The following is a 22,713-nucleotide window of genomic DNA, read 5'->3' as shown; positions in this document are numbered from 1 at the left end:
CTCGTGGGAACAATTTATAAATACTCATTAATTCACAAGGCAAGCGCGGTGCTTAAATGACAAAAACCCAACCTGAAACCAACCTTACTCAAAACGCGTCTAAGTCATTATCCTTACGATTGCTACATTTAATGCCGAAGAAATTTTCGTGAAAATTGAAAAGAGCTATCAAAAATAAAATGGGATATTGTAGGTATCAGTGAAAGTAAGAAAAAGGGAAGAAAATCTAACGACACTCCAATCAGACCACTTTATAAAGGAAAAGAAGAAACATCTATCGGAGGGGCCGGTTTCTGTATACACCAAAGAATGACTAAAATATCTTAATTCGATAAATCAAATCTTAATCAGAGTAGCCTACTTAAATATAAAATTAAGCTCCAGATCCATTTTAAAGATAATACAGGTTTACGCTACCACAACGCAACACATGGAAGGAAGTAAAAACATTTTACGAAAAAATGATATCAGAAATAAATAAAGACCCTAGTCACTTCTTAACAACATGTGGAGATTTCAGCGCCAAATTAGGTATGAAACAACACTAGAAATTTTGGAACTGGAAGCAGAAACTTTAGAGGCAAACAGCGATCTTTCTTTCTAAACTTCTTTTTATAAAATAATCTGTTAATAATGAATAATTGAAAACAGAAAGATGGTATTAGATATAATTTGTTAAATTATTAAAAATAATCTGTTAATAATGAATAATTGAAAACAGAAAGATGGTATTAGATTTAATTTCTATGCAGGGCATCTGCAAGTTACTTATACGTATTTCAACCTCATTAGGTCTCATCAGACCAACATATGCAGTTGCTCGGAATTGAAACCAAATCTCTCCCGTCATAGGACAATAATTATTATAAAAATAATTATTTACAGACGTTACAACGCCATCTAATAACAACTTGGTTTAACTAAACATGTACTTGGTGAAACTAAATTCAAATTTTTACCATTGTGCTTTTAAAACTTGCAAAGCAGACATATTCATAAATTAGTCGGCAAGGGAATATATAATTTGCATTCCACATGCCGTTCATCACGGTAAAAATTCTTAGTGAATTTAGTTTCTGATAATGAGGTCATTAGGTCTCAACCTCATTAGGTCACCAACCTCATTAGGTCTCTGATGAGACCTAATAAGGTTGAAATACTTATAAGCGGCTATCAAACTAGTTCAGTACCAGCAGTAACCATGATATCTGTTGACAAAGACAGGCTCCAAATGATAAAAATAAATATCAAAAGAGATGAACTAAATCAATAAATAGGTGTTAAAGAATTTGAACAGTCTATATATGTTTATGTTATGGTTAAAAGTTAAAACGCAAATATCGGACCATACTAGAATTACCCGGATAGAGTTAGAATTATCCAAGCATAGTGGATAAAGCTACATATTTTTGAAATTTGCGTTCAATCGCTGTTAATCATATTAAGTTCTCAATGCTTAGTTATATCTTTTGGGCAATAATTTCGTAGTAGATTCTTAATAAAGAAAAGAAAGCAATAAACATTTAAATGTTAGTAGTGTTATTTATCTTCTTCTTCTTCTTCTAGTTTAGACTCCACTAATGAAGATTGGATATAACCATTACAAATTCGTCTCTATTTTTTGCTTGTCTTAAAAGTGTTTCTAAGTACGTGCCCCAAATATGCTGTCTTTCTCTTTTAATGGTGGTCAAAAGTTCTCTGTCTCTTCTCATTCTGTGCAACACCACTCTTCTTGTTCGTAATATGATCAGTATCATCTTCAAAAAGGCTGCTCTTGATTGCTTTATTCTTGGTCGAATTTCTGATTTCGGATTTAGATCTTCACTAATCCAGACTCCTAAGTACTTTATTTTGTCCACTTGTTCAATATCTTCATTTTTTATCGGGATCCTTGTTATGACTTTACCCCTCTTACTAATAACCATGTTTTTGTTTTGTTTATGTTTATTGTTAAATCAAACTGTTCCGTATCACAATCACAATCACATCTGCAGGTCTTTCTCACTTTCAGCGATATTATCGTCGGCATAACCAGTGTTTATCTTGATTGCTTCTGTACAGTTTTCATTCGTGCTATTTCCATCTAATGTTACCACAGCCTGTTGTTCCAATAAAGATTTCTCAATATGTTAATATCATTTTTGTCGAGTCATTTTTGCTTTAGACATTTCATGAAAATGTTATGTTGTCAAAAGCTTTCTCATAGTCTATAAATGCATAGAAAAGTTCTTTTTGTTGGCATCGATATTTTTGAGCAAGAGTTGTGAAATTATACTGTAACAGTTCCGAAGCCATACCGAAAGCAAAACTGTCTATTACTAATATCTGCTTCACACTAATATTCTTGCATGTATAACCTTTAAAAATGTTTTTAATAATTGTGATATTAAGCTGATTATTCTATGTATAGTCATTACAGTGTTTGGGATTCTTGGTTTTTGGTAGCGAAACAAAGGTCGATAGTAGCCATTCTGTACGAATCACACCAGACTTGTATATGTTGTTAAAGAGGATAGTTATTGCGTTTAAATTGTCTCTTCCTATAAGTTTAATCAGATCGATGTGAATTTTATCTCACCCAGAGGCTCTGCCAGATTTTTGAGTTGTTCATAACATGTTGAACTTTAGATTTTAATATTATTGGAGCTTCCTCGCTATCAATTTGTGTTGGTTCCGTTCTTAAAAGTTTTTCAATATATTTAGTCCATACCTGTTTTATTTCAATTGGGTTGTTAATAGTTTTATTGATTTTCTCAATTAATCGGTTAGGTGTGTTTGTTCGTGATTTTCCTGATAATACTCTTGACTTTTTCATGTAAATTATAATTTATCATGATTTTTCTGCAATTCCTCTATTTCAATGCATGTTTTCATTATCCACTTTTCCTTAGCTTCTTTTATTTTGTTTCTTATTAATTTATGTTTTTCTCTGTATATATCTGGGATTTTGTTTCTATATTTTCTTCTTTGTTCCACGATTTCGGTTTTTGGCTTTCTTTTGTAGAGTTTCGTTCTTTTTTAACGTGACAACGTCTTAAATTACGTTGTGGCTCGGAGTCATTCATGAAAAAGTGTAACGCCCGCTCACGTCTGTTACAGTGAGTCACCGAACGAGAGAGAGGCCCGCCGGACCGGCGAATGCCTTGCGTCTCTCTCCCACTCAAACATGATCGGTCCGCTGCGCGCGCAGCACTAGAGAATTAGGCGCGTTGAATCGGTGCGTGCTTCCGTGCTTGTGTCTCTGTCTTTCTCGAGCGTTCTTGGCGTTCAAGACACATTACAGCAGAAACACTTCCTTTCATTTCATATTTCTCCTATCATCGTCCTATCCTCAACAAAATCACTCAAATAGAAATTAGTTAAGTTTAAGTTTACATGTACAATGTTTTAGTAAACAAAATATATTTCTATAGTTAAAATTTGTGCAATTCTTATTTTCATTCAATTCCTTGTTCCTATTGTGCAATTTAATAATATTCATATCAATAAATATTCTACCGAGAAAAAGACGTTGTCACGTAAAATCTTCGCCCGTAAAACCGACTTTACAGGCAACCGATTTTTTTAATGTGAATCTTTTCATTTCTTGATTTATACAAGTTCACACCTCATCATGTATTTCATTTATCTTGGCAACTGAGTGTTCACCTTAAAACTTTTGGATTTTATTATCTTTTTTGCCCTCAGTTTTTTTTTTGGAAACAAGTAGGTTGTGGCCTGATAAGACATCTGCTCCAGAGTAAGTCTTAACGCTTATAATGGAATTTCTAAATGTTAGACTAGTTAGTATAAAATTCGATCGTATATCGTAATATAATCGTAATATAAAATTCGTACAGGTACACAGTTTACGGGGTGGTAATTGAAACAATGTGTTTATAATTGCCAGGTTTTCTTCTTGACAAAATTGAGCCAATCTGTCGCCTCTAGCATTTCTTGTACCTAAAACATAATCACCTATTATATTGTTCACTTGGGCTTTTCCTATCTTTGCATTTAAATCGCCCATTATTCTTGGCAATTTCTTCCTTCCTGGTGTGTTGTAAAAGTTGTTTAAGTTGTTAGCAAAAATGTTATCTTTCAGTTTCTGATTTATCTGCAATTGGTGCATACACTTGCACTATATTAATGTTCACTGACTTACCCTATATTTAATATTGTTCTGAAGCTATTTTCTTGTGGCATTTTAAATTAATTTATATTTAAATGGGAATAAGCCACAATTAAAGGTTAAAATACGTTTATTGACGTTTCAATTTCCACTTCGGAAATCGTTCTCAAAATACAAACATTAGTGATTATGTACACTAATGTTTGTATTTTGAGAACGATTTCCGAAGTGGAAATTGAAACGTCAATAAACGTATTTTAACCTTTAATTGTGGCTTATTCCCATTTAAATATAAATTACCCTATATTTGTAATAACATCATTCTATTCGAAAAGAGAACAAAATTTACAACGGCTGTTTGGATTCTCCTGGAGGTAACTATTCCAACTCCATATAGATAATATGGGGTGTCATTTCCGGAGTAATATATCGTTTTATCGATGGCCAATGTTTTACCTGAATTAGGCTAGCGCATTTCGCTTATGCCTAATATTTCTAGGTTCAGTTTGTTCATTTCCCGAATCGTATTGTTCATCTTTCTTTGTTCCAACAAGCTTCTTACATTCAATGTCCCGATATTTAAAAAGGGTTTGTTCTCTATATAGTTATTTGTCACATTCGGCAAGCTCCTCCTCGCGGGTATTTTTAGCACCTCTCGACCATTAAAGGTCTGCCGCGGACTAGGGGCTATGTGATTGACCGAATTGTGCATGGTTATAGTTCTAGGGAAATCTGACGATCTTTAATGTGGTGGTTTCCTGTTGCCTTCTACATCCTTATGCCGATGACTACATATAGGTGCTTCAGCTTTTGGGGCCAATTTCTCAACCCCCGGACCAAAAATTGCCTAACTGCCCGAAGCCGTTGGTCAGTTAGTGAGGGATTCCTTATACCGGCAATTATTCGGTGAATGGGTATGTAGTAGAAATAATTATAGTGACCCGTCTATCCCCGAAGTATTAGTACAGTTTGTATTCCCACTTATACCTTGGGGTGTTGGCTACAGACTACAGTTTGTAGTCTGGCTTGTCCAGCATGCCATAGCATGGAGGGTAGGGTGCACGTCATTTTCATTTTACAATATAGAGACTGAAACTCCATGGCTTGACTCTTCCTAGTATTTTGCTAATTTGGATAATACACAAAATATCTGGGTAAAACTAGTTTTTTTTACTCAAATGAAAGACAATGATATCGAGCACAGTTTATTTATTAAATCTTGCCCAAGTACTTTCGCTCCTAGAGCATCTTCAGGGGCATTTATTCAAATTTGGCCAATCCAACAATCGATTGAGAATGTCATAAACATAATAATTATACAATTAACACTACACGATACAAGGACAAACAGTTTAAAGTTTTTAAAAACGGTGAAGCTACATATTGGTTGGCATCAGGAGAGAGAATGACATCAGGAGAGAATCTTTGATGCCAACCAATATATCGCTTATCGACTTAAATACTGTCAACCCCGAAAAACGCAATTTTACAGCAGACGCGAAACAAAGTTTTCCATTTTCTTTTAATTGTTAATTTCGCGCTCTCACAACTTACCAATGCTAATTTTTGCCTTCGGTTTTATTCAAGGCTGTTATACATTGCTATATTGACAATGAGACAATTTCATTAAAGAATTTGCTAAAAAATATATTTTTGTGAGTTATGAAACTATTGTCCAATGTATTTTCTCCGAAATATTGGTATAGGATATCAAGTTTATGATGTCAAATAAATATTTTGCTTTTAATTGTGAAATTTATTCTTTTAATAACTACAAGGAACAAAGGACAAGATAAGAACGACTTAAGGAAACGATCATTTTACAATTTCCTCCAAGTTTCAAACATTGATTCAAAAAGTGGCTCATAGGTCAGAGGTATTGCACGTGCCTTAATTAAATCTCTTATATCTTTTATCTTATTAGCATCAATAGACATTCTTTTTTTGTAGGCTGGCAGTAAATTGTGAATTTTCGAGGGGACCTTATTGGCTCTTTGGCGGAAAGTAACTTCTTACATTTCGTCTTCGTAGCTTGTGTTCAAGTAAAAAGAATTCGGTCAGGACTTCTCAAACCTCATCATTTTAATTTCAGTTATTTTGTGCTTTTGGCCTGATTGATCAATCTCAAAATTTGATCCCAGCTGCTTCTGAAGACTTTTGAAACCTAGAAAGTCTTTGTAAGACAGTTCATTAATAGTGATCTCTTTCTCTAGCTTGGTTGATGTCCTTAAAATTGTGACATATTGTCATAGTATGAAGATAGGTCTACTTCTCAAGGTCTTCTTAATTTGCTTTTCAATGACAGCATGAGCGGCGTCCCCCTCATTTTGTGTGTGACCAACAATCAAAAAAATTATGGTTGATTGACATAATCTTGAGAGTTCTTACTGCATAAGCATACATTGATATTATGTACCTGTTCTTGTTTTGGCCACAACAATTATCAGAATACAAAATAACTTATAAATTATCATTATGTACCTCTTTTGACAACTTTGTGAGATAATTAAAAATACAAGTTGCTATTTCGTTAGCATCTCGCATGCCCTCGTCTTGTTGCCAAAAGTAACAAGTTGTGTTTGAATTAATGATATTAGTTACAGAGAAATTGTAACAATTAAGTTTTGACTTATAGTAAAAAAGGTAACTTTGCCAATGGGACATGGCATAACCTTTTGTAAGTCAAAGCAGCAGACATAGTGAAGCGGATTTTCCTTCGCTTTGTTCTTGTCTAACTCTTTGGCAATCCTGCTCAGCACTTTTCCTATTGATGGTTTTCTTGAATCTCTTGGTTATTTGGGTCATTTTTGAGAGCTTCAGACAGACATTAGTCTTTTTTTGAGATGAAGAAGGAAATGTTAAATTCATTCCGAAATATACGAGTAAAAGTAACCAAGGAGGCAGCAAAATGTCAGCTAAGCTTTTGCCACCATCTATAAATTCTCGGGTAGACTTTGCCCTGGTATAGTGACTCTCGATTCTTGGTATCTTCTTTATGAAAACAACGTACATAATCTTTAACTTTTGGGCTAAGAGTTTTATGTTTGCCATATCTACCCCTTCCTTCTGGCTGCAGTATCGTTTGTTTTTTTAACAACTGTTCGTATCGGGCGGTCATTGATGCCTAGAGTATTCACATAAAAGAGCTTACAAACTCTAATCCTTACCCCTGCTATTTGAAAGTGAAAGGAATTGTTGGCACGCCTTGGTTTTTTCTTTTTCGTGAATCGGACTTTTGGGACAATTTGGTCCATGGAACTGGAAATATAGTTTCTTTGTGCTTGCAAAGACTCCATATTCCAGTAATTTTTAGAAAATATTCTATCGTTATGGCTAAAGCGAGATGGACAATTAAATTTGCGGTTTTCTCGACATGGAGGCAGCATTTTTCTTGCTTGTATAATTTTTTTGCTAGTCAGAGAAGAATATGCTTTCCCTTCGTTTCTCAACTTCTTGTCTCAACGATGTCCCTCTTAAGTGGGGGTTTGCCTCTTTTTTGTACATTTCATAGGAGAGTCAATTATTCGTTTGACTGAAGGGTCGGTGGTTGATCTTCTTTGACCAATCTCACTGTCAGTAATATAATTAGGGTCGGCCACTGAGTCGTCACTATCGAAATCAGACTTTTCAATACGATCAATTTGGAAAGTTGTTGATACATCCTTTGAAATAACTACACTCTAAGAGAGGAAAGACTCAATATTTTCCAAACTATCATCAGTTATACAGGATCTGTTTAAGGTATCATTCTCATTACGATTAGCCAGGTACTAATCGTTCTCTTGGACTATGTTTTCCCCAGATTGGGGAAGAAAAGATGTGGAAGGCTTAAGATAACATTGAATAACAGCCGTAGTTTCGTTACAGTCATTGTTTTCAGACTTATCGATATGATTGGCTTCAATTTGGGAAGTTGTTGGCACACATTCTCCAAATTCTCCAAATTGGCATACGTTACAGAAGAACTATTTAAGGTATCAGTCTCGTTATCGTTCTTTAGGTAATTATCGTTCTCTTGAATTGGGCTCTCTCCCGATCACAGAAGAAATAATGGTTCAGCATGCTGTGTTACAGCCGCGTCTTCTAGACACTCGATGTATCCAGGTCCTGCTTCATCGGGATGATCACTTTCAACCCCTAGAAGCAAAACATAATAATAATTGAACTTTGAAAAATTAAAGGTAACTATCGAGCACAATTTTAATAGTCAAAACTTGCCCAAGTACTTTCGCTTTCTACAGCATCATCAGGGGCATTTCGTTAAATTTGGGCTATCCAGCAAGCGCAGAATGTAATAAACATGAAATTAAACATAAATTGTACATTTATTGAACACTACACTAAAACAAGGACAAACAGTTTTAAGTGTAGTGTTATGTACAATTTATGTTTAATTTCATGTTTATTACATTCTGCGCTTGCTGGATAGCCCAAATTTGACGAAATGTCGCTGATGATGCTGTAGAAAGCGAAAGTACTTGGGTAAGATTTGATTATTAAAATTGTGCTCGATATTTGCCTTTAATTTTTCAAAGTTCATTTATTCGAGCATTCAACCTTATATCAATAATAATAATTAATGATTACGTTATACATTTAGGTCTAAAAAAGATTTCTGTAGCATTTGCACTTGTAGCAAGCTCACAATTAGAAGAAAGGCTAGGTAGATTAACTTGCTACTTGCAGACTTACGTGAAGGGGAAAGTGGTGGCTCGTCTTTTTTCTCTTCCACTATTTCGTAGGCAGCAGCTACATCTTTGCTCGATAGTTAAAGCATAAATGCACTCCTTGAGTTTATTGGTATGGTTATAGGCTATGCTGATGCATCTTTAAAAAATAGGAATTGATCTGCTAGGCTACTCCAAGCACCAAGTCGATGTGAAAGCCAAATACACAATCTAAAATAAACAATAAAATAATTCTATATCCAGGTAGAATGAGAAATAATAGTCTGGTTTTTACAAACAATGATAAAGTCACATCACACTGTTGAGGCAGTTAATATCAAATTAATTACCATAATTGATCATAAATAATGTCACAATACAACTGTAAACACTATTGTGGCAACCTTGCTACATAGAATCCAGTCACATGAGTCTACAACAGTGCCATTATAAAATATGATACTGTTTAAAAAAACTTGCCATTTTTTGCAATAATTCGGACCACAACAGTGCCGTAACAAACTTAAGGCAATATTAATGTTCCATTTTGTGTATTTTTATTGATACTTACACCATATCAATAACGCATCATTACATAATAAGGTAATATTTATGAACGAAAACAGCTTACCATTGACGGACAGCAGGGTTATGGCACTATTTCACTCTCCGTGTGCATACTCACTTTTGTCAGTGGCCACGGACAAACTAGCTTGTGGCAGTTTAGCAGACTGGGTTTGAACAGAAAATGCTTAAGGCCATAACGACACAATGCGCTCCAGGTGGTTATTTGTTACACTACAGTTACAACGTTAATGCTGTTCGAAGATACCGATTTCATTTTTTTTTGTGTTATGGCACTATTTAAGTCGCTGAGCGATATAGCTTCGCCATTTTTAAAAATTCTAAACTGTTTGTCTTTGTGTCGTGTAGTGTTAATTGTATAATTATTATGTTTATGACATTCTTAATAGATTGTTGGATAGGCCAAATTTGACAAAATGTCACTGAAGATGCTCTATAAGGCGAAAAGGAGCGAAAGTACTTGAGCAAAATTTAATAAATAAACTGTGCTCGATATCTGCCTTTCATTTCATTAAAGTTCATTTATTCGAGCATTCAACCTTTATCACTTTAAAACTAGTTTTACCCAAGTTCGAAGTTTACTCATAACATATACACATACACATAATATATACATAACATATTAGAGAGTGCAACACCAACTACCGACATAAATACATTATATATTCAAGACATCACAACAAGCTCAAACAAAATATTGTCAAAAAAATAGTATATAAAAAAGTAAGCCAATCTACAAAGTGCCTTATTGGGGATTGATAAAAACAGATAACAATATAATCAAGTTCCCAGAAAAATAAATAAGACAAACACTGAGGCAATAAGAAAACGCGTAGGGAAATAGTTTTTCTTCCTTTTTATAAGCAATTTTGCTTGTTCATTGGCGAGCTTTTACCTCGATGGAAGATTGTCATTCAATCTGTTTCGCGGTCGGCCGATACTTCTACCACTTGTGTCCGTCATTCTACTTTTGTGATGGTTCTATTCTTTTTTTTTTCTGTTTAGTGTCCACTCGTTTATATCCTGTACATTACACTTTGTCCTGATCGTGTCACTACTTAGTGGGTTACTTCGCGTATTTTCTGTAATTCTCTGCAGTTTTCAGTATTGTCTGTGTTTTGGCTATGTCGGGTCTTGCTTCTGATGCACACGTCATTATTGGTCTTGTACTGGCTTTATAGATTCTTGATTTCATCTCACATTTAATGTGCCGGTTAGAGAAATACGAAGAAGAAAAAATGTAACAAATAATTTAGGAAAATAAAAACATAAATTGAAATGAAAATTTTACGGATCTAAAAACATAAATGTTTTAAGAAAAATCATGCAAAACGGAAAAAGTGAAAACAACAACTTCAAAAACAAAGACGATCTGCTAACTATAGTTGAAGAATTTTACACAGACCTTTATAGATCCAACAAGCTCAAGTCAAGGATCAGATTTGACGCTCGATATAAAAAAATGAAAAGTCACAGATGCCTTAAAGAAAATGAAAAATAATAGAGCTCCACATTGTAAGCCTTGAAACGGGTAACCCAAAATTTACCATTCTTAAATAAAAAATACTTAAGATTGTGAGTATTGACTTATTTCCCATATACTTTGGTTAATGTTTTTGTTTACGAAGTTTGTCCTCCTTATTATTGCTTCTAATATCTGGTTAAATAGTGTTTTCTGGGATTAAAAGATGCTCTAGCTCTTCCATTATTTTCGTCCGATTGATTGTATCAAAAGCGCTCTTAAAATCTAAATGAATATTACTTATATTTCTCTGTTTTATTCTCTCGATTTTTGAATTATTTGCTCCACTGTATCTACAAAATTAATTGTCGATCTCCCCGGTCTGAAACCGTTCTGATATTTTAATATTCGTTCAGTGCATGATTTAAGTCTCATGTTTAGTATGCGTGCTAGAATTTTGTATGTCCTATTTAATTCTCGCACTCCCCCCGATCCCCCTTTTTTATATAGATATGCATTATAACACCTCTGTTCCAATCATCTGGTACTGTGTTTTTTGTCCAGATTTGTTGTATTAGCTTGTTTATTTATTTATGTAATTCTCTTTCTCCGTATTTTATTACTTCCGCTGCTATTCCATCTTCTCCTGCTGCGTCTCGGAGGTCTTTAATTTCTTTTTGTATATCTTCTTCTTTGAGAATTTATGTTTCACCGGTATCTTGTACTATTGGTCTTGCTGTCTACGACGGCAGAGGGGATCTATAGGTACTATAGGTCTTGCTGTCTACGACGTGAGCAGTTGCTGTCGTATTGATTCCAAAGTCAGCAGCAGCTAACTATAGTTACGTGGCGGCATAAAAGGGTAGAAGTTGGGTATTGCATAAAAAATATGGATTACGAAATGCCGCAAGTTTTATTGCAACAAGGAGAAGATGACGACAATTTGTTATTGTATTACGGCGGCAACTGCAACGGCCGTCTGCAGTTACTGTCTGCCGTCTACAGTCGGAATCGTATCTTTATTTTAATGTTGGGTGTATTTTTTGTGGTTTTGACTTTTTTAAAAATTGTTTTATTTTATTATTTTTCTGTCGTTTTCAATATCCTCTAGCTTTTCATTTAACCAGTCATTTTTCTTCATTTTATGTCACATTCGCTTTGTTTGTTGCTATTTTGTATTCTTCCCTGTTTTATTCTGATGGATTTTTGATTTATGCCACTATGGCGGAATGTTTTAGTGTTCTCTCTGTTTCGCATTCTTGGTCGTACCAGTATTTTATTTCTTTTTGTTGTTTTTTTCTTTCCTATAACTGCATTTGTTGTTTCATCTGTTATTCAAATTTGTCTCTTATTTCAGTCTCTTCTAATGCTTCTAGGTTTCATTTATTACAGTTGGTTTTAGGTTGAATATCTTTTTTCCCATTTGAGTACGCTCATTTTTATTATTGCCAGTAAGTCTGTGTTCGCGTTTGCCCCTCTGGAAGATCTCATTTCCAGCGTTTTTTTTGTACCAACTTTGGTTTCTGCATTATAATGTATATATATATATATATATATATATATATACATAAAATATTATTTAAATTCAAATGATAAAATATGATTTTTACTTTTAAACTTTCAGAACTTTATAAATCTCTAAAAATGCACATGCTTCAAAACGTAAATTTAAATAAATGAAGAACATAAATAAATTAAAAAAAACATACAGTTGAAATTTAACACTTCACCATTGTATTTAGGTATATAAAAATATATAGTTAAAACTTTTACAAGTGTCGTCAAAATTTATACAGCAGCAGCATAACGTTTTCGATCTAATCAGATCATCTTCAGTGCCTTATGTACTTGAAGCTAACAATGAATTTGTGGCTATTACATCCATATATGGGTTTACATCTTTCCAAAATTAAATTATATGTTGACTCTAGGTCGATGACAATGGATAAATTTAATACTTGAGGAACTACATGTCTCTCTGCTCGGGTTTAACACGTGGGTCTTGTCAGTTTTGACGACACTTATAAAAGTTTTAACTATATGTTTTTATATACCTAAATACAATGGTGAAGTGTTTTAACTTCTGTATGTTTTTTTAAATGATGGTATACAGCCAATTACTGGGATTTTCCCATTAATTTTTATAAATAAATTATTATTTATTTCGTCTTACAATTTTTATATACTTCCACTACTAATAATATATAACTTCTGATTTGTATTAATCGTTAGAGAATTTGTTTCTTTGTTTTTTTTTACAGCAAGTGAAGTGAACACTTTTAAACAATTACAATGTCTGTACCTCATTGGTCTCCACAAGTTCATTGGAATAAGGATACCTTAAAATTATTAAATGAGTTTCCCAAGGCTATTGCCTCTGTGCAACATGTTAATAATATTATCGATAAAAGTGACAAGTTTCCTATAAAATTTCCAACCAAATTTAATAGATGCAATTTTCTTAAGTCTGTCGTAAAGGAAGAGAATTTAACTTCAAATATAAACTCAGTTTATCCAGTCCTACACGAAAGCGTTTTAAAGTTATGTTGTGATTTTATTTTGTTGAAAAGAAGCCATGGAAATCTAATTGAGCAAGAGTATTATCGAGATTTGAGTCTTAGAGATCTTATAAATAAGTTTTTGTTCAAAAGGGCTGTTGTTTTCTTGAATGAAGATGATAGTTATTTGCTTCTGAATAATAGAAGTGGAAACGGAAAGTGGGAAACCATTGGAACTTCGAATCAAATATTCTCTATTAAAGAATGTATGTCATACGATGAAATAAAACTCTCAGCTTTGCTTTCGGTAAGCTCGATGACATATTTTATAAATAAAGGCCATAGAACCAATATTGGAAAATACGAAGCAGATAGGAGCGTTGTTGAAGAAGAGGGTGTAATAATTGGGCTAATAGGACCAAGATTAGAGAAGAGTAATGTCATGGAATACCAGGAGATTATAATTGATAAAAAGCAAAATATTACCAGTAATGGCTTTGGTACTTCCGTTGAATATACTACTCCAAAATTGTTTACATCGTTTTATGACGAAGAATGTTTCACATACGAAGAAGCAATCCAGAGGAAAAAGAGAGTAGATGAAAAATTTCACGGCCTTTATAAAGATATCTTGTTTGATAATGATTTATACTACAAAAGACTAACAATATCTATAGATACGCTACTTATTGAAGCTAACTCACGTGCAAAACAAAAATCCACCAAGGCATATGTACACGTCGTCGGACTTGGATTGGGCGTATGGAAAATTTCCGTTCATCAGAACAAGCTATTTATGGATTCTTTTGCTAAAAGATTACAGTAAGTACAAACATACATATGAATTTTTTTAAATATTGATCAAATGCTATTTCTTGAAATAATACAGTTAACTTCGTCTAGAATCTGTTCGATAGTCGATATCGATTTAAAACAAATGTCTCCTTTAGTCCTAAACAGTTAAGCTATCTCTAACTATTTTGGAAATAATTACAATAAGTTCATTTTATTATAAATATTTATTTTCTTGCATGAAGTTCATTAATCTCACTGAAGCAACACCGTAAATGAGTTTCAATGATCAGATTTTAAATATTGTCATGCATCCATGCAATTGTGCCAGGTATTTACTTTTTCCAATTGAGAAGATTGGCTACAATTTTGCCAAATCTTTTCCTCCGGTTTTGAAAGATCATTAAAAGTGAGTGTAAATTTAAACTATCTTCGACCCATAAACGTAGCTCAGACCACTTCTTCCTTCTACCTTAAGCTCCATTATTAATGTAAAGGCTTGTAGCTGTAAGGTATATATATGTTATAGAGTTTCTTAAACCATACTTTATATCAGTATTTCTTGGATTTTGGTTTAATAAGTAATATTAAATTTAGAACTAGATTTTATTGTACCATTGACATAAAGGTTTAGGCAGGTAATCCTTGCCTTTGTCAATATTCTAAAATGTACAAGATTAAGAACAAAAAGTTTTTGTAAAATATATAAAAACTTAATGAATTGACAGAGAACAAACATTGAGATCTCATATCTCATTGCTTACTGTCATTAATATATACTTATGTTTACATGGTTGTGCTAATCTGAAAACTTAGTGCACGCATAATTAGTGCGAAAAGAACAGTATGAGGTTGTTCTATTACATAAGAACCCTCTAACATAGAGGGACCGAATATAGTGTGAAATTAGTATCGACATACGAGCTTGTTTTAAACACATATTAGATTGAATTCTAATTTTAAGTATTCTATTTTAACTCAGGAAATTGATTAAACTTCCCTGTTGATTATGAACGACGGATGTTGTTGTGTGAGAACATGATGGAACGCATTAATCGTGACGAAGATTTTATGAAAAAAATCTTGTTTAGATTTTTTTTTTGTGTAACACCTGTACGGATTTTGTATACTGCTATCTGGTCACAAATGACCAATTATCAGTTATTTTCTGACCTAACTTAATAAACAGCAAATACTTAAATCTAAGGCTTACCCCATGGCTTACTGTTATTTTATCTATCAACATAGCAATATCACTATCACAGATTGTCTGAAAAATAAACTTTCTTTCGGCAACAATGTACAGACAAGACTGCCCATAGTGCTTACGGGTCTATCACAGACATGTGGTTGCATGTTATTTTCTTGGACTAAGTCTATATAATAGTTTGTCTGAGTTCGTTGCGTTGTCTTAATGCCCTATAGTGAGATAATTTTTTTTTCCATACCTGCATTTATTGCGTTAGTGATTCTTTTTATTTGTATTACTTTGTATATCTCCCTCTTCTTTCGGTTTTGCTCGGTTTTTAACATTTTGATGTTTTCGAAGTCAAATGTATGCCTCCTTTTATTTTCATGCTTTGTGAACACAGTGATGTTTGTCATCTCATATTTGTAAGAACGAATTCTGGGTTCAAGCAGTTGACTGGGTTGCCCAATATAGATACCTTCCCAGTACATGGTATCTTGTAAACAACATGAAATTCACATAAATTACTTACGTAGAAGAAGCGTGGCTACTACGTAGACGTGACTGATAATTAAAAATAACATTTTTTCACTTAAAAATAGTTAAACTTCTGTTTTCTTATTTGTCAATTTTTTCTTTAGTTTCTATGATTTTTTTTTAAATCTGAAAATCATCCACTCGTTAATCTTTTAGCAATGTCGATTTTAGGTATCTGTGACTCAGGCAATTAATACTTGTTCGTTTTGATTCTTATGCTTCCTATTTTACTTTAAATTTACTTTTTTTTGGATGCATCCGTTCGTATTTATTTGAGCGAAATATATCCAAATCAATTGATTGGAAGAAGGGACTTCATTGAATTGCCAGCTGTTTTTGTGGGGTTATATTAAATCAGTGGAAATTAAGCCCAGAACATTTTAATATCCACCACAATGAGATAACATATCAAACTCTTAATTTTTTACCACTTTCTAATAAATCCTGACATAGTATCTAAAAGAACTATTCCAAAGTTCACAATTTTTGCAGTTAGAACATTGATAGATAGTGCAGCAAAAGTAACAATATAAAAGAAGTTCAGAAATTCAGGCTAAGGTTAAGAGCAATATTTATATTTTGAAATAAATAATTATGTATATCCTCTGTTTGAATAAAAAATTTCAAAAAATATTTCATAAAAATGACTAATTTACCTAATTCGATCCGTTAGTGACTAATATAGAGGTAATTTTTGATAAAAAGGACATAGCCATTTTAAATAAATAATAAATTTAACACTTGCTTGGTTAAAAAAATGCAAAAACATTAAGATATTGATATTATTGGTGTTTATTACAGTAGTATTACGATATCTCTAAATTTTTGATATCCAATTTAGATTAAGTATATAGATTAATAGCGAGACACAATACTTAATCATACATTCTTTATAAGTACAATTATTATAAGAACAGTTAGTAATAGTACAAGATTCCACTGCAGAATCACTACGTTCATAACGTAGTTCATTAAACTCACATTTTTACATACATTTAAAATTAGGAAAATACATTGATAATTAATAGGTTGCCAGTCAAAAAGTGGCCTCAAATATTATTAATTCAATTAATAGATTAATTTTTGACAAATATTTTATTTCGTATATTTATTTTGTAAATAAAATTCGCTGCTTATAACGTATATGTATGTTTTTTTATATCAAATAAAGCTAATTTTTTTATTTAACAAACGTTGCCATCTATTAAAAACTCGAGTTATCAAAGATAAAGTAAAATCGAGTTAGGGCACAATGACACTGGTTTGACAATTGATAATATGTATATTATTATTGTATAATCTATCGACGCATGCTTTAAAAATTCACACAACTGACACTTCAAACCAGTAGCTTTGAGCTCTTTTATTTTATCTTTGATATCTCGCGTTTTTAACAGCTGGCAACCCTAATTTTCGACCATTTTTTCTCGGGCACACTTGTATTATTATATTAAGAAAAACATTAGCTTTAATTTAATATATATGCATGTACGTCATGAGCAGCGTCTTTATTTAAAAAATAAATGAACCAAATAAAATTTTTGTCAAAAATTAATTACTATTAATTGAATTAAAAATATTTGTTGCCACTTTTTGAATGTCATCCTATCATCTATGTATTCTCCTAATTTTAATTGTATATATAAATATGAGTTTGATTAACTACGTTTTGAACGTAGTGATCCTACAGTGGGATCTTAAGCTATAATATTTTATCACTATGCTATAATTCTGTGTTAAACTAAAATGATAAAAAGAAAATAATTAAAAATTTTCAATCATACATTGTTTTAACAGTCGAAATTGTTAATATTAAACCTCATATTTATTCCAAGACACCGTACAAATAATGTTATGACCATATACTATTCACTAATATATCACTTGATAAATGAATTTATTTTTCACACTTTGTATCTGCATCAAATTATAAAATGTACTAGTAGATGCCCGTTGGATGAACCTACATTTTTGATGTCTGCTTTGTACCAGCATATGAACCTTCATGCAGTTGATTTCAGAAACCATAGGGTCCGTAGGTGGTCCGTGTGAGGTCAAAACATTTACATACTCGTATTTCTCATGTTATTACTACTGCCATTAACTGATTTTTGGCCACATGAACCTGCTATTTGTCTACCCCTTCTAAATCGATTCATTTACTACCTTATTCATTTTGTAGTAAATTTGTTCAGCCTGATTTTGTAAATGCATTTCACAATATCAATATTGGATTTATAATTCAAATTAGGCTGCATTAGAAGCTTTTAAACTGAATTAATTCTCAAAGATAGTCACTGTTTTACCAAAAACACCAATGGCATAACTGGTATTTTAAATTCTAAAGTTGTAGTTTCTTATGTTAACACATGTTGTATGATTTTCATATGGTTAAGACCTAACCTGGTTTTAAACACCTAAAAAGAGACCGATCCACAGACAAACATGATTTAACTTTAATTCGTCGGCTGTATGCAATAGTGATACAACATAAAAACTGGTAATTTTCCAAAGCACATGTTTAAAGTTTGAGTGCCAATAATTTTGTTTTATTTGTTTTACTAAATAGATTGGGATTTTTGGAAAATACAAATGTTGGTGTATTTGGGAGAGCATTAGGTAGCCATTAATGAATTGTAACGCATACCTCTTAAATTCAACCCTTATTTTATGTTGTGTCACTGTTGCACATCTTGTCTTTCAATAGTAATTAAGACAAAGACAAAACTTGCATTTTTCTTATTCCTATCAATTAAAATAAAGGCTTAATAAAGTTACTTGAGACGAGTTACTTGAATACAAGTTACTTCAGAAAATTTGTTTATTAACAACTATAAGGAAAACCTAATAAAAACGTAATGTTGATGATTAACAATGATTTAAATGTCTGTAGAAATCAGCGTGATTTGGTGGGACACTCTTGACATCAATAAGGATAATAAGGTCTTTTTCTTCTTTTTAGTTATTGGCTGGCTCCCAGTGTAACCCTTTTCTAGTTATATAATACCCATGCTTTCTAAACATTTTCTTGGTGGTATTAACTACTGATCTATACTTCTCTTGTGTAAATGAAGTTTTAAAATAGTAGTGAGTACCAGAGCTTTTTTTACATGAATTTCACAAATATCGTTAAAATTATATCCTTAGATATCTTGGACAGTACATAAATAGGCTTTCCTTTTAAAGTTTTCGTGATATTTCTTTCTATTAAAGAGTGGCAACTGTCACCCTCATTTTGAGTATGGCCCACAATTAAATAGATATTAGTTTTAGAAGAAATTTTGAAATGAGTTTTATTCCATTGGTGCGGACAAGCCTTCCTTTTCCTACTTTTAGGTTTATTAATCGTCACGTCTTCTGGTACTTCAGTCTACACATTTTCATCAGAGACTTTTGTAAATGTAGCCGATACATCATCATCAGCATTCACATAATGAGAGTCCGTATCAGAATAATTAATATTAGAAGATTGGCAGCTCTACTGACAACTGCTACCCAATACAAGAAAAAAAGAAAAATATTAAGAAGAAATCAGTTTGTCAGGTACCTACTTAGTAAATTGGCCCATAGCTTATAATAAAACAAATAAATCTTGTGTATTATAAAAAGAGCCATTTCGTGTATATTTGTTCCGCTGCATCGATGATTATAAAAAGAGCAATTTCGTACCTATTTGCTTTGCTGCATCGATGCACTCTGCGCAATCAGGGGTAACATTCTCCATATTGGACTGATTATCATCTTCCTCATTGTGAGGGACATTTTCATTATGGGAAAGGAGCTCGACTTTTCATTGTCTATTTACTTGCAGGGTCTTTTTTTTAACTTGAAACAACGAAGTAATTGTGCTTATTACATGAAAACAATATTGTTATTATTAATTAAGTTACTCCTGCTCGAGATACCATTAATTCACTTCTTTTCTGATAACGGTACGGATTTGACATTTTTAAAACGATAATAAAATTCACTGCTATAGTGGCAGAACTCAAAAGTGTCGGTATTGCACGGAAACTTCCACGGTTCGCTTCCACCGCACAACTAAAAGAAGCCAGTACTGCAAGAAACAGTTTCTCTCGACTTCAACATGTCATAGCGACACCAATGACGTGATAGCGGACATTTGTGCTACTATTATTGTGCCAGTGTTGCAGGTCCGAAATAAGTCTTTTTCAAGACGTCTGGTAATGTTAACTTAATTTTGTCAATTTTTGAGTTAAACCACTATTGCATACAGCCGACGAAATAATCTTGTTTATAAAGTTTTATTATATTTCTGCAAATGGATCCTCTGTATATTTTACAAAAAAATAAATTAAAAGGACTTAAACATGTTTTAAATTAGTTTAGTTTCTTTAGAATTATCTTTTAAAGAAATCAAACATTTGTATACATTTTTTAAAAAATATTAGGTTATATTTATATTTATTCTGAATGTCTTGTATAGTAATATATAATCTCCTAAAAGAAGGAAGACGTTTTTCCAGAAAATTAGATTTTGAGAAAAATTTTCTGTAGCTTAGATGTGTAACCGTTGGAAACCGTGATTAAAATTATGGAATATATGAAATCAAATCCGGATTAATGTTAAAATGTTAAAATTCATTTGATACATACAAATATCTAATTCATTCACCTTTCACTCGTATATTATCTGTTATCTAAAGGCGCTTTTAAACTGGTGTAATGTTTCTTCCCTTCTTTTTGTTATCCGACCTACAAAAAAGTTCAAAAACTTCCTCTGTAATGCAATCTTTTCTGTCCAGTAAAGGCTATTGCCCCAAGTATGTTAGTTATTTTTTAAAGTAAAAGGGAAATCTTACACTCAACGTTTAAATTAGAAAGTTAATAATAAACAGTTTAAATGATTTTTTTATATAGTGATAAATATTGTGTTCATCAAAATTAATAGTCCCAAAAACAAAACTGTATTTATTTTTACTTTATATAATGTTCAAAATAATGTAAAACATGTTTTCTGAACAAAATATTGAGTATCTTAACACTCTGCATCTTTTATTGGTATTTATGTAGGTACCTAAACTTCAACATTGATGCAAAAAGTTTTATTGTGGTTTTAGTTTATCTTATCTTATTTATGTATTTTTAGATATTTAATCTAGTATTTTATCATCGATTTATGAGGCCGAGTTGTTCCGATATATTTTTTTTTATCATTAATTTATACATTTCCGAAAGGAAACTTTTATATTATAATTGTTACATCGTTGAATATTATTCTATTATCTTACCTTTTGTCTTAATTGTGTTCATTTCTTTTGTTGTTATTCTTTCTTGTTTCTCGTGTTATATTTGCATAGTAACGTATTTAAGGGTCTACTTTTTAAAAACGGTGGCTGTGTCTTTGATGTTACACCAGCACTTTATGTTTCTTAGCCAGGAATGTTTTTTTTGCTGTGCCTCATTGTCTCTAGAAGTCTAGTCTCAAAACTAGTTTGTGAACGTAATAATTGGTTCCCCGTAAGAGTGTGGTAAATGTAGGACATTTTTTTTTCGTTAACGATGTTGAGTGCTTCTCGTGGTTGCAGTATATATGTTGAGTAGCACACTCGTAGTATGTACGGTTCATGGCACTTGTAAAAATCTCCGTAGAGTCCACATTGCAACTGCTTCATTGCAGTACAATTTTCTAATTTTAATAGATTACGCCATAAATTAAAATGGGCCTTATGTAGCACTTCACAAGATATAGTCTAAGTGTAAGTGCAAAACTGTAAGCTAATAGAAATTGTTTAAGGTTTTGACAAGTTTTTAAACATTTTTTTTTGATGTCTCCATATAGCGATAACTTATTTTTTTAGGACTAAAGCCTTGTTTAAAATCGATATAGAACGTAGTCGGGAGACTCGACAGTTAATTAAAACTTAAAAATATTATGACACGAACGTTGTCAGAGTAAAAATTGTGTTTAATATTTTTATATCTTGAAATGAAAGTTGTTTTTTAGATGCCTTGGTGAAAAATTACAACATGTTAGTGATATTTGTTTTGCCTATATCCATGAGAGTCGTTGTGGAGGTTACGGAAATGGTGACATTTTTCACATAAAAAATCATACACAGGGAGGAATAAAAATTCACATATTTAACAGAGAACCACATGCCAAACTACTAAACGATGATGCAGGTATGATATATGGTTTCATATTAATTAAAAAGTTTAGTATTTAGACATTATTTTTTTAATAATACATATACAGTGGCTCACAGCTTAAATATGCAGTAGCTACTCAATAAAACTAACTTGTGTCTTCTTCTTAAAGTGCCTATCCGTTCCAGATGTTGGCGATCATCACGGCTATCTTTACTTTGTTTATTGCAGCGCGGAATAGTTCAGTGGTAGTCGTGTTATACCACTTTCGTAAATTTTGAAGCCAGGAAATGCGTCTTCTTCCCGGTCCTCTCTTACCATTTACTTTCCCTTGGAGAATCAGCTGGAGAAGGCCGTAACGTTCTTGATTTCTCATTAGATGTCCTAGATATTCCAACTTTTTAGTTTTGACGGTCATGAGAATTTCACATTCTTTCCCCATTCTACGCAGGACCTCCACATTAGTAACTCTGTCAACCCAGGATATACGTAAGATGCGCCTATAACACCACATTTCGAAAGCTTCGAGCCGATTCATAGATACAACAGTCAGTGTCCATGCTTCCATTCCGTAGAGCAGAACTGTGAATATGGAGCAGTTCAATAGACGGCATTTTGTTATGTTATGTCTCGACTGCTGAAAATGGTTCTCATTCTAACGCATGCTGCTTTTGCTTTTATTATTCGCTGTTTAATTTCTGTTGAGTGGTCCCATTGGCTAGTTAAATTGGTGCCTAGATATGTATATTGCTCGACTCTTT

General features: G+C 32.5%; 1 protein-coding gene across 2 annotated transcripts in view; it reads left to right on the top strand.

Moving 5' to 3' along the window:
* Window positions 1-22,713, top strand: part of LOC140441344 (uncharacterized) — a 73,121-nt gene that overhangs the window by 14,588 nt on the left and 35,820 nt on the right. The window contains exons 2-3 of one of the 2 annotated variants that reach the window (XM_072532001.1): window positions 13,087-14,145; window positions 21,810-21,988. The exons of the other annotated variant lie outside the window; for it this stretch is intronic. Coding sequence (XP_072388102.1) covers window positions 13,118-14,145; window positions 21,810-21,988 — 1,207 coding nt within the window. The 5' untranslated portion in view covers window positions 13,087-13,117. The remainder of the gene's footprint in view (window positions 1-13,086; window positions 14,146-21,809; window positions 21,989-22,713) is intronic. 2 annotated transcript variants of the gene reach the window in all.

Source organism: Diabrotica undecimpunctata, chromosome 5 (assembly GCF_040954645.1).
Source record: "Diabrotica undecimpunctata isolate CICGRU chromosome 5, icDiaUnde3, whole genome shotgun sequence".
Lineage (NCBI taxonomy): Eukaryota > Metazoa > Arthropoda > Insecta > Coleoptera > Chrysomelidae > Diabrotica > Diabrotica undecimpunctata.
This window is presented reverse-complemented; position numbering and strand designations above follow the sequence as displayed.